This window comes from Puntigrus tetrazona, chromosome 2 (assembly GCF_018831695.1).
Source record: "Puntigrus tetrazona isolate hp1 chromosome 2, ASM1883169v1, whole genome shotgun sequence".
NCBI classification, from domain to species: domain Eukaryota; kingdom Metazoa; phylum Chordata; class Actinopteri; order Cypriniformes; family Cyprinidae; genus Puntigrus; species Puntigrus tetrazona.
The window spans coordinates 3,122,858-3,135,861 of record NC_056700.1 but is presented as its reverse complement, the minus strand read 5'-3'; the positions used below and the strand labels follow the sequence as shown (position 1 = coordinate 3,135,861).

Below are 13,004 nucleotides of genomic sequence, written 5' to 3'. Positions count from 1 at the left end.
CATCTTCTGCATATAATGCCACATATTTAAGATGCCATCCAAGGTGTATGACTTTCTTCTTTCAGACAAATCCAAACTGAAAAATTATTCTAAAAAGGACTAAAATAAAGTCTCACATGGCTCCGGCGGGTCAATAAAAGCCTCCTGCAGTAAATCCACGTATTTTTGACAGAAAAATATCCATATTTCAAATGTATTAAACAATTTTTACATATAACTCTCATTAAATTTGTCTGAAATAAGAAAGTAATATACACCTAGGATGCCTCAAGAGTAAAACATGGGTTCATATAGATTTTTGGGTAAATTAACCCTTTAATTGAGTTAATATTGCCACTGTATTGAGTTCACCCAACTGGATATTCATTAAATGATCTATTCACCTGAAAAAGCACTATTTATCTATGAACTGTGGAACATAAAGGGACATACTCTGCAGATAAAAGCAAGCGCACATTTGTTTAAAATGTTGTCATTTTGGGTGGACTATCCATTTAAAGCCTGTCGTCTTTACAGATTCTACTACTAACGATGCATGAGAGTTTACCCGACACGCTCTCTGATTACACTCAGAAACAATAGCTTTCTACTGACAGCCAATGAGATCCAACGTAACGCAACATTACCATTTCAACTAATGGAGCGGAAGAAATGGCACAGCAGTAGAAAAGACTTACAACCCTTGGGAAACCAGAAAGGAAAATGCTGCCTTCATGTGATAAAGCTCTGATTATATGGTGCCGGCCTTGGACATTTTCTGTCTCAAGTCTCCAGAGCTCTATTCTCGAGCTGTAACGGAGAGACTAACAGAGTCTAACATCCACCTCTGAAACAAAGTCATTGCAGGACATTTAGTGCATATGATTCGAGATGCGCTCTTGTCAAGCCCCGGGCTGATGTTGCTCATTTCGAATGACAGGACAGACTTTAAGAGGCATAGTCCTGCTGTCTTAGGTAGAGATGAGGCTATAAATAGAGTCATACTGGCACACAGGGAGTGATACACACACACACACACAGCTTTCTTCCTCTTTCTCAGACAGCACACAAGTATTCCTTCTCTCTCATAAACACAGGGAACCCTTCCGAATATGGTTTTGCTTTAGTTGCTGTGGTTGGGAGCGAGGTTGTGCTTATGAAGGCTGCCGTGCTTTTGCCTCTAGTGTTCCCATGAGTGGGACCACACAGACACGGAGCGCGGTCAATAATTTAGCAAGCCCACCAAAATCCATTATACTGCATTTATAATGGATCACAGCTTACTGGCAAATTCTCCTCGACACAAGACAACAACTTGGCCTTGCAAACCCGGTCCAGTCGGTGCAATATTCGATCGCATCATATAGAAGACCGACCAATATATCCTCACGTTTGTGATCCCGTGATGTACTTTAAGCACTGAAAGACACAATTCCCACATCTAAAGCATTCCTTTAATGTAACAACAGCTTAAAAACATGGTACTACTGTATTTTCTTCTTTAATGCTACTTTATTTCATATTAATATTACGCGATGAAAATTCGATTTGATTATATTTCAAAGCTTTATTACTTTATGGTCAGTCGCTTAAAAGAAACATTTTTGTTTGTTACAATGCTTTTTGAAAGTATAAATATCGAATTGCAATCTTTTACATGCTCTCAGCAGCATGTCTGTGGATGCATGAGCAGTAGTAAGTTTTAGTACTTGTTCTACAGCAGCCGCAGCATAGCAGGTTTATTCCCCCAAGACCAACCACATTAACATTTTCATGTATATTAGCATGCTAAACTCTTCAATAGTTGACAGAACTGGACTTTTTACTCAACTAAAGTGATTTATACTAGATTAACCTATTATACGGGGAACACCCTTATTCTATTTTCCGTATTTTCAATATACTTATTATACCCAATTTGTAATTTGCATAAAGGTTTTATCTGACAGGTACACATCGTGTAGTTTTTGTAGCGACAACTTTATTCAAATGCACGACAGGCTAAGGCTACATGCTAGCATATTGTAAATAAAATGAAAAAATGAACAATTTTTATTTATCGAATTATTGAAAATAACTAAATAGTTGCAACAGAATTTGCAAATGTAGTTTTTGGTCTTTTGTTTTTACTATTTATTTATTATTATAAAATCGTATCTTTCGAACGGTGTCCAAGTTTCGCTAAATTATTTATAAGTTATCAAAATATAAATCTGTTTCGTTGAAATTCCAGCAAAAAACAACAACTATATTTTCACATATAATAATATTTAGGGCGTTACCTAGCCCTATCCAGAACACGCACAGATCTCAGTTTAGACAAGAAAAGACAGCTTCTGAACATTGTTTAATGTATTTTATGCTTAATTGACAATTTTTTAAAGAAATGCCATGTTACATATTATGTACTAATGTATTACTGGCAAAAAAAAACACAGCAGAACAAATGTTTGCGCCATGCTTGCTTCAAGATTTGTTTGTGTGTTTTTCACACCATTTCATGTAGTCCAGCACTTGTGCAGTGACATAATGCATAAACCCACGCAGCGGTGTGATTTAGCGTACGAGTGCGCCTTCCAGAAACATCCAAAGCGACCCAAACTCTCATTGGCACCCAGGCAGAACAGCTCGGAAGGTCTAATTAGCTGTTTCAGGGAAACTTCCAGCACAGCTTACTACAGACTCCAGTCGAGGATGTGATAAATCCCCCATTTAATTCATCTAAAATACAAACAAAGATAATGAACCAATCTGGAGGGAGTGAAAGTGAAGCTTCACATCGGGGGAAAAAAATGAACCATGAAAGCAGTCCAACTTGAGCAAACAAAAATATCATTGCGCTCTGTCCAATTAATTAGAAAGGAGAATTGATGCTGCTGAAATCAAAAGCTTCACATCGGGGATATTGTGAAGTCAGAAAGCTTTATACATGCAGGTGTGCTTTGATAAGGTCACACGTACAAATTATTTTTAATGCGAACATTGCGCGAAACTAAAAGTTCAAATGTTTTACATGCTCACAATGCACAAAGGTCAATATATATCTGAGATTTAACGCACTTGCATTTCTACACCAAAACACGACCTATTACATTAATAAGGTTTTTGTGACGATCATCAGAATTGTTTTGCTTAAAGGTCACATATTGTACACCTTTTTGGAGTTTTGTCCTCAAGAATGTATATTTGGTATAAGTAACAAAAACCAGCTCAATAAGTTTTTAGTCCTCTCACAGGAGCTCTTTCAAAAACAGGTCGATTTTGGCCCGTCTAATTACTATTCATGAGCCTCTCTTCTGATTGGCCTGTTCTTCTCTTCTGATTGGCCTGTTCTGTTTTCTGATTGGCCTGTTCTTCTCTTCTGATTGGCCTGTTCTGTTTTCTGATTGGCCTGTTCTTCTCTTCTGATTGGCCTGTCACGATTACGTCACAGCGCTAGCTAGAAGCAAAACCAAGGGAAGACTGGAGGCGGCCCATTCAAAACAGCACAGATTCGGCTATATAATAAAAGTAATACAGCCTCAGATTAAAAATATGATTGACATGCTGTGGTCAAACGCGATAAAAATAGTGGACTGGACAGAAACGATCGAAAATACATACGTTTGCACACTTCGTTTCAGTAAAGGTTCATTGTCTTTTGTTGTTATGGACGCGTCTAAAGGTTTTTTGCATCTCACGACTATGAAATAATGCCTGCGTGTAAAGCAACAAACTGACGATTTATATATAATGATGTGTAATTATATGATTAGTTGGACCAGTGACTAGTTGTATACTGAAACTGAAATGTATACATCTTCATCGTGACTGGATAGACACGGTGAGTTTGTGGGGTAGATGCTATTCACCTCGTAGTAACAATCCTTCCAGATCCTTGGAGTGAGTGTGCAGGTCGACCGATCTGGTTTTGTCTGTTAAAGTTAACCTTTTCGACGCGTTTCCATGTCGTTGTTGCTCAGTGGTGACTGACCTTGGTGGTTGACCTTCTGACGTCACATTTCTTACGGCTCGTGAAAAATCACAGCTACTTCATGCAGATACAAAGCCCCTAGACCTCACTTATCATGAAAAAAAGCCATTCAATTTCAGATTTGACACTTTAATTTGAATATTTAATTTTGTGTATTCCTTTACTTGCACCTAATGACTCCCAGTCATCGTGTGTTAGTGACGGACACTCACCTCCATAGTGGTCAAGTTACAGCGGTGGGTTCCTGCAAACCAGCCGCTGCTGGAGCACTGGTCGATGTCCACATCCTGCAGATTAACATCCACTCGCACAACGCCTCTACAGACGGAGAGAAAGGTATCAATCATTTAGGCTTGTTAAATTAGTTATTTTTGCATCGGGGCGCAGCGCTGTAGTCACTTTCATTTCGGGCAACGTGAAAATCAACACGGTGTGCCTTCTGTGCAACCTATGCGGTGTGAAGAGAGCTATTAACATATGCAAGAACGAAGAGCAGTGAATTCAAATATTAAGGTGCGCTTGCTGTTTTAAGTGATGCATCGGTTACGTTATACCTCAAGAAAATTTACCCTTCAGTTTTTCCATTAAATAATTGCTCTGATATGAGCTTTTGGATGTATATTTTTCAGTGGCACTCGAAAGATATCAGTCCAGATCCTGAATTATCTATATGTATGGATGTTTGCACTGACGCATTCTCAGCGGTGGTCTCTAATGTTTGGTATGGCAGTGTCTAAAAGGGGGATTTTGATGGATTGGAAGTCCACTTTATCAACCAGTTTTCATTAATGGCTGGCTGCCCTCAAGCTTGAACGCATTTGTTTCTCCAAGTTTTTGGGGCACTTATGTAATACAGATAATACCATATATATATATATATATATATATATATATATATATATATATATATATATATATGTGTGTGTATATATATATAATTTTGGCTTGTTTTTACTTTCTTATTAATGCCTGGTGTCCTCTACATAGAAAATATGAAGTTTTCCCCCAACCATTTGTTTATCATGCTCCAAATGTAATAATGTTAAAAAAGAAGCTTCTCAGGAGTAAAATAACACTATTGCAGTTTCTTTGAAAGAATGCAGAACTCTCAATTATTTAGGCACAAAACAAACCTCCAATAGTTTCTGCAGTTTCGCGTTTCTTTGATGCAAAACAGTCTCATTATGATCTGCACGCTACACTTTGCAAGGGCATTTCAATTGCTCTTCCCCAGGGAAAGAGACGAGCCATCATTAGACCGAACAAAACCCGACGCTCGGATTGCAAAAAGAAAAGTGTTATCACCAACTCTGCAAGGCCACATTCAATCTGATTTGCAAACGCTGCTGGCTGTGTGATGTAAGATTTTCACGTAAGCATTCTCGCTTTCTGACATGGAGTTGCTGGCTTTTACTCCAGATAGAGGTCCATTAGAGGGGCTTCTCTTTCACCGTCCCATAGGCATGTTACCCGAAACCGTGCCGTTCCGTATCGACTCAATGTTCTCTCGCAATCCTTGCTACTTTTTTTACATCGCAAAGATGGCGGCGTCCGCTATAAAGGCACAACGTAACATAAAACTAACATGCTTACTGTGTCCCTGCTGAAATCAACGAAGAACCACATCAGTCTCCAGCATCTAATTCAACTAACTCTAGAATCAATGCGTTGCTGTAAATGAACCTCTCCTTTCCATTTCCTGCCTGACAACAGCGTGAGAGATGTGCCGCACATTTCTGCTGCATGGTGTGGAGGCTTGTTTCTGACACTGAATAATACATATACGAAAGGTAAACGTGAGTTTTTATCAGAATTGTGAGATGCACACTCTCGAGTCAGAAATGCAAGACGAAAAAAGTCCAAATTGCTAGACGCAAACATCCGTGTTATAGTCAGAACTGTGATGAAAATACCACACTGATTTGTCTAATGAATCCAATTTGCAGTTTAAACATATTCCTAACGTTTTTGTCTTCTCTTTATTATGGCAGGAGGTCTAGGTGTTTTAAGCTTTTAACACAATCGATTAAATGTTAATTTTGTTTTGCAAATAAGATACTTTTGTTTAGCAATTATGCACCGGATATCAAAAGTCAGTGTATCGTGGTTTTCTCAAAAACACTTTTCACATTTTAAAACACATTCGAATAGATAACATTGATATTCTAACGACATTTTTCACATTTGTATCAAATAAATGCAGCAAATATATTCATTTTTGGTGTAATTGCCATCGATTTAAGCCTCTAAAACTTTGAAACAACAGTTTCAGGCTTTAATTAAAGGTTTCATTCCTATGAATGGATCCATTTGTTCCTGTTGCTTTGACTCAAAAAAAAAAAAAAAAATCCATTTTATTAGAAGTCTGATAGTTCTCTTTTTTGATTTTCTTTCCGTTTGGCAGCCGCGGGGGAATGACGCTGATTGTTATTTGCCTGAGCCCCCAAATCGCTCCTCTCCGCTCATTTCTTCCCGTTTCATTTTCGACTCCAGCGAAGGCCCAAAGGCAGAAGCCATCTGTCTGCTGAGATGTGAAACAAACACCTGCAGATAGCTGGAGCTGCCAGTGCTTTCTCTTATCTTTAGGCAAAGAAAATGGAGTGTGAGCGAGAGAGAGAGAGAGAGAGAGAGAGAGAGAGGGTGGCTGAGAAATGAGACACAGAGAAATGTGAGAATTATCTGCTCAACGCACTGCTCTTTCAAGTCGAGGGATGTTAACAATGTTTACAATCCTGTTCTCAAACTCTATTACGATGTCTTGATGATCAAACGTATAAATAACTTACATAAGGGTAAAAATAACTGATGTGAAACACGCTGTAAGAAAAATGAGAACAGCAATCATTGGTTTTCACACTAAAACTCCATGACAAACCAATATCTGCTCCGACGTGACGCATCCCGCAAGTAAGCTCCGAATATGAGCATTAAGCTCGCAATTTGCAAAACTATTTTGCATTTCACTGACAATTATAGCTATTCATGACATATCACGATGCATGGCCAAGCCAAATGTGTTTTACGGCCATGAAAATTTCATCCCATCATAAAATAAGACATAAAAGACCCTTCTTGGCTACGCTATTCTCAGCTTCCAATTTGCTGCAAAAATATCAGCTACGCTCGGCCGATGCTGGAAGCGTTCAAAGTTTTCGTTTCCAATTACTTAGTGGTCAATGACCTAAAAAGTAGGAAGTAAAATGTTGCCATGTTGTTGTTTTAACCCTCGTGTTGTGTTCCAACTGTTTTGACCCAGAGAGGGTTTTCTTTTTCCCGAAAACGCTATTTAATATTAAGGTATTGCACTAAAACGTACTGACCTTGCCTTCATATATACTTATAATAACCAAAAATTATAGATTTTTATACATCTTGGGGATTTTTTTCACGTAGCTACCGTTCACATTCATAAATCACCATTGTTTTTGGTTCTTGTTATGCTATATTATTACCAAATATTTGATTCCGTCTCATTTTGTTTCAATTAGCAGTTCTTTATTAAAGAAGTACAATCATAGGTCTGATTTGAGCTCATGCATCTCAGTTTTTAAGCAAACGTTGCCCAAACTAATCAAAATAATTACGTTTCTTTCTTTTTTTTCACTCATCGGCTCATATCAATGCGGCTTACGGCAAATTATTTCCAAATACAATACCGGCGTTGATTAAAAGAAATCGCATTGAAAGTTTGAATCCAATATTTGATTCAATTTACAAGCAATTTCTAAAAGGGCGGCCATTTTTTGACCAGGGACGCCAAATTAAGTGAAGCATACTTCAAGGCTTAGAATTCTTTAAAAATGACAATTCTGTAATCATTTACTCATCCTCACGTTGTCCTAATGCTGCATTTACGATCAGAACCTTCCTCGTTCCTTAGAGAGGCCTGATATGGCCAATTTCCAACTAGGAAACTTGTATTTATGATCATTCTGATAGCATATGAATGCATCTTGAGCCATTGGTCTCAAACTCAATTCCTGGAGGGCCACTCTATTCAAACACACCTGATCCAGCTAATCAAGCTCTTCAGGATCACTAGAAACCTCCAAAGAGGTGTAATTTGGAGATAAACCCCGCAGAGCTGCGGCCCTCCAGGAATTGAATTTGAAGCCACTGTGACTTATAAAGAGATTTGCTTTAACATCTTATAGGTTTGGAAGAGTAATTGATGACTCTTCATTTTGGGAGAACTGTGTATATCATAGTTCACGTATAAGAGTTTTAACAGGTTTCGGCAAACAGCTGCATAGATTTTCAGCTGAACGTTTCATTCCAGCAGGGTCAGCAGCACGCTTTTTTTCCAAAGGAGACAAAAATACAGCTTTGAGAAGGAGTTGGTTTGTTTTCAGTTTGATTGACAGCAGTGAACCCCACATGTCTGGCGCTAGACTAAAATATCCACCGCTGAAGCATGCCAATTTATGCAACAGACCATTAAATGAAGCAGAACTAACCGTATAAGTCCAAGTAGGCTGTACAGACCTTATGTAAAACACTTTGAAAGAGATTAATTTGCTTCATTGTCTTTGTAAGTGATGTAATCTGCTTCTTAAAAATGAAACAAAGGGAACGAAACTAAAGAGGAGCTGCACGATGACCTGAGAATTAAAGAGGAAAATTCTTGCCATCGTGTACTTACTTTCAGGTCGTTCCAGACTTGGGATGCGTTTCCCAACAATGTAACTCTCTGCTTAACAAACAGTCTGATGCGTTGTTGGAGAAATCCCATAGCTAGTGAAATTCAACACTCGAAATGAATCTTTGTTAGCATTTACGGTTACTTTCATTCCACAAAACGTTCTTTAGAGCGGAAAAGGGACTTTAGCTTTCCAAAATGTTCTCAAATGTTAAGGATTGTTCACTGAAAGGCTCTTCGGAGAACCAAAAATTATTCTTTTATGGAAAAGAATCCTTTGTAGAAGCAAAACATGCTTTCATTCGCTAAAATGATACAAATTATATGGAATGAAAACATGACAAGACCTTGCAACGCATTGAACGGACTGAGAATCTAGTCCTGATCCTTGGGTTCATTCAACAGAAATGATTTGGTGTCTATCATGATTATAGTTTATAGAGGAAAAGTCATATAGACTGCTTTAATGTCATGGTGCCCATAACTGTACGTCATGATGAAGGTAAACAACAGAACGTTTCATTCTTTGATCAACCTTTAATTAAATAGAATCTCACGAGCTGATATGTCATATATTGCCATATAGTTTATGGATATGGATCATTTCATGGATTCACAATGCATTGCTTTAATGACATCTGGCAGAAAACCATTAAAGCTGCAATATCAACGAACTCCAGTGGCTGTTGCATTATTAAAAAATTAACTCAAAATGCGCATCGCATCGTATGCCGAGTTCAAGCGCAGCTGGCCCAAAACTCAAAATGCGTTCAAGCAACCGGCGCAGCCTGCAGCCTTTGTAATTTATTCATGGTTTGATTGATTTTGAAATAGGGTTTGTGACCTGATGCTGTCTCTGGGTGATACCTAGCAATTTAGCATATTAATATTCACATTACTATGCTGAAAGAAAACCAGCACTCTGCCTGTGCAATCACTAAGTGTTTACACGTGTCCAAGACTTCCGTCAATTAAATACGTCTTCGTTTCATTGCAATCAACGACGATTATTCCAGCATGTGGCATCTGCGTGCAGAAGCTGCCAAAACGTCTTTGCAATGACTTTTAACCAACTGGTATCATTGTATTTATGTGGAACAATGTATCATTTCAGACCTTGGGAAAGTGTGCTTGTGCAACCCTTACTTGCAGTAAACGTAAGTTTTGACAATTCATATCTCGAACCTAATATTCAATCATAATATCATCACACGTTTGCTATTTTTAGTGGGTGAACAAGTGCAGCGCTCTTAAAAGTTTCAGGCAAAATGAGGATGCTGTCAAAAATAATGCCATGAATAGATGCTCTTTATCAATTAACTAAATTAAATGAACATTCCGTGAACGTCCATTGCGTTCAAAGCAGCTTTAGTCCTCGCGCGTAGATTTTCAGGAAGCTTTGCAGGTAGGTTTCTTGAAGACATTGCCACAATTCTTCTGGATTTAGTCTGTCACGTCATTATAGACAGACCGGTGATGATCGGATGAGACTGTTAGCAGACAAACATCTCACCGGATTATTACAATGAATGGCAAAATTCATGTTTGGATACCTAAACTGAAATATTTACACACCACAGCAAAAGATAACTGCCTTAAATCCATTTTTAGCTAGTGAAAATACTACTATTCTAACCATGCTGTCCTGCACTGTTAGTGTGCTTGACAACTTGCCCCCCTCTACAATCATAACGCAATATACATTTGGGCATTTAGGCTATCGTATGCGTTCAAACTAAAACCTACCTGTCTTACATAAACGCGCGTTTGGAGATGCAACGCTTCTTCGTCCCGCGTTGATGTTTGTGACTTCTGCTGAAGTTCTTACCTGAACTCCGGCGCTGTGTCGTTCTTCAGACCGTAGAAACCTGCGGAGAGCGTCAGCAGCCAGTGCGGCACAAAACTGCCGCGCTCGCACTCCAGGTAGGGCGCAGACCACTTGACGTGACTCCTGTCCAGAAAATATCCGCCCTGCGCCGCCGGGAACCCCCGGCTTTTGCCAAGCCTCTGGGGTCTCTTTCGGTCCCGAAACTCGTTGTACCAGTCGGACTCGGAGGTCCTGTTTTTAAGGCGATGGCGCGCGGTGTTGGACAGGTCTTGGAGCACTATGCGCTCCTCCTCGCCTCTGGTCGCCTGAAGGAACACCTGCGGACCGGGCGCATCGGGAGACTCCGTGTGAAACGTGACCACGGCCCGGTGGATTTTGGGATTCCCTTCCAACATGCTCGTGACCAGCGCGTGGTACCACTGGACGTCCCTCCTCAGGTGCCGCTCCCGAGTGCCGTTGGACTGCAGGAGCATGTTTAGGAAGTTGGTGGCGTGCGTCATGGTGTCGAGGACGCCGTGGAGGGAGGAGTGCGAGGCGGCGCGAGCCCCACCGCGGAGGCTGCTCAGCTCGTATCGCCGAGAGCAGTTGACGTGCTCCAGGGTGGACGAGTCCCCCGTGTGCAGAAAAGCGGTGACCACCCGCGGCAGGTCCTCCTCGAGCTTGTGCGCCACCGCCGTCCGCTCGGTGCTGGAGATGGTCGGCTGCTGGCGCGTCGTCTCCCCGGTGCTGTAAAGCGGATATTTCGCCTTGATTTCGGGGTCTCTGTCGTTTTCAGACCATTCCACGTAGCCGTAGTTGGATCCCCTCGCGATTCCCATCGGCAGAAGGAGGCAGAGCAGGAACGCGTCCATGCCTCGACGCCGACGAGGACCGTGAACGTTCTCCATTGACGTTCACTTCATTCCTCGGCTCGACGTAAACGGACGTGCATTCTCAAAAGTTACTCAACTCTAAAGGTCGGATCGGACACGTCCACGCACCGACCACGCCGCCCACATCTGTGGATCTGACGCGTCGAGGCAGATATCTACAGCATCGTTTCTGCCGTGGGTTACTGTAGCGTTCACTACTCCCATCAGTAACGAGTGCTCTCTCGGAGCCGGCGGGGGGCTGATTGTTTCCGAAAGCATCTTTCCCTCGTTACTGTACCGGAGACTTGTGAGTGGCTGTCGCTCCTGTCAGTCTTTGGGGCTTGGGTGGGGTGAAGGGAGACGAGAGACAGGGGATGGTGGTACGGGATGTTCTCGTGGGCATATTTAGCCCGTTTTTTTCCCTCCGTGATCTCGGGATGCATTGTTTTGAACGCGAAGCCTTGCGTTATTAAGGTCGCGTTAAACCTACTCTGGAAAGATGCGCCTGCAAGAAAATGTACGGTGGTGCAGAAAAACGTGGTGACTGTTAATAGTGTCCTTACAATTTATGATTGGTACGACGATGCGTTTAAAAATGCGATTAAAATACTGCGAAAAAGCGTAAAGTGTGCAGACCAGTAATTATTAAAAAATATAATTTTGCGGGTACAAATGGCCCAAGTTTGGCCTAATGTGGATTTATTGTCTATTTCGTTATCTGCGCAATGAGATGTAAGTTCTATGCTTTAATATTTTAAAATATTAGTGTTAAATATTCAGCAATTTTAGCTATGAAGCAGCTCTACAGAAGCCATGTGTTTGTTGTAATTACTCTGATGTCTATCGCTTTTCCAAAGAGAATTAATTTAAAAAATAAAGAGTACTAAACAACATTTTAATGTCAAATGGCAACGCAGAATTGATTTGTTACGCATTGTAATTATGGATTCAAGGCTCAAGCGACAGTTTAAGGGGGAAAAAAAGAAAATTCAAGTTACAAAAATAATGCGTGATGCATTTGTTTCTTACAAACATGTAGCTTTTCACCTAAAAGATGTGATGTGGTATATTTGTGGATTATTGTGATGTTTATTGTGAGCCTTGTTCTGACGGCACCCATTCAGAGCGTCTCTGAACCTGAGATATATTGGTAAAACCTGAAATGGTCTTGGTAAAACCATCCAATGATACCCGTGGGAAAATGGCTTATTATGCACTAAACGGCTGGCTCAGAATAAAGGTAACAGAAGTATATGTATAGCTTCTAGTGGCTTAAAGCCAACCAGTATTTGGGAGCATGGAATAAGCTTCTAAGCTCTGTGAGAAACAGGAGTAGTGAGGCCACAAAACCTCATTTGAGAAAAAGAACCACATACCATCTGAAAACTCAAGGTGGATTTTTTTTGTGGTTTTCAGCATGGTCTAAAGTCCTTCTAAATGCACTGCAAACCTAATTAGAAACACAATAAACTGCATTACAACAAAGATTACACAATATACAGTATCAACGCTAAAAACCGGCCTTCGTTATGTTTTAACATAGCTTAAAGCATTAGGGTTACATTATTTACAAGATGATGTTTTTTAATTAAAAATATATAACTTGTGAAATAAACATTTCGTAACAAAATAAAAAGCTTTCCGTGCGGTCATGATTTTTTTACGTCATCATAAAACTGAAAAAGGCCTTAAGGATAAATATGTAGGCGACTGTAAATACTGTACAGTGTAAAA

General features: G+C 40.2%; 1 protein-coding gene across 1 annotated transcript in view; it reads right to left on the bottom strand.

Annotated features, from left to right (window-relative positions):
* Window positions 1-12,738, bottom strand: part of gpr158b (G protein-coupled receptor 158b) — a 40,075-nt gene extending 27,337 nt beyond the window's left edge. The window contains exons 1-2 of the mRNA XM_043261211.1: window positions 10,420-12,738; window positions 4,165-4,270 (exon numbers count right to left, since the gene is read on the bottom strand). Of these exons, the coding sequence (XP_043117146.1) occupies window positions 4,165-4,270; window positions 10,420-11,306 (993 nt within the window). The 5' untranslated portion in view covers window positions 11,307-12,738. The remainder of the gene's footprint in view (window positions 1-4,164; window positions 4,271-10,419) is intronic.
* Between the last annotated feature and the right edge of the window lie 266 nt (window positions 12,739-13,004).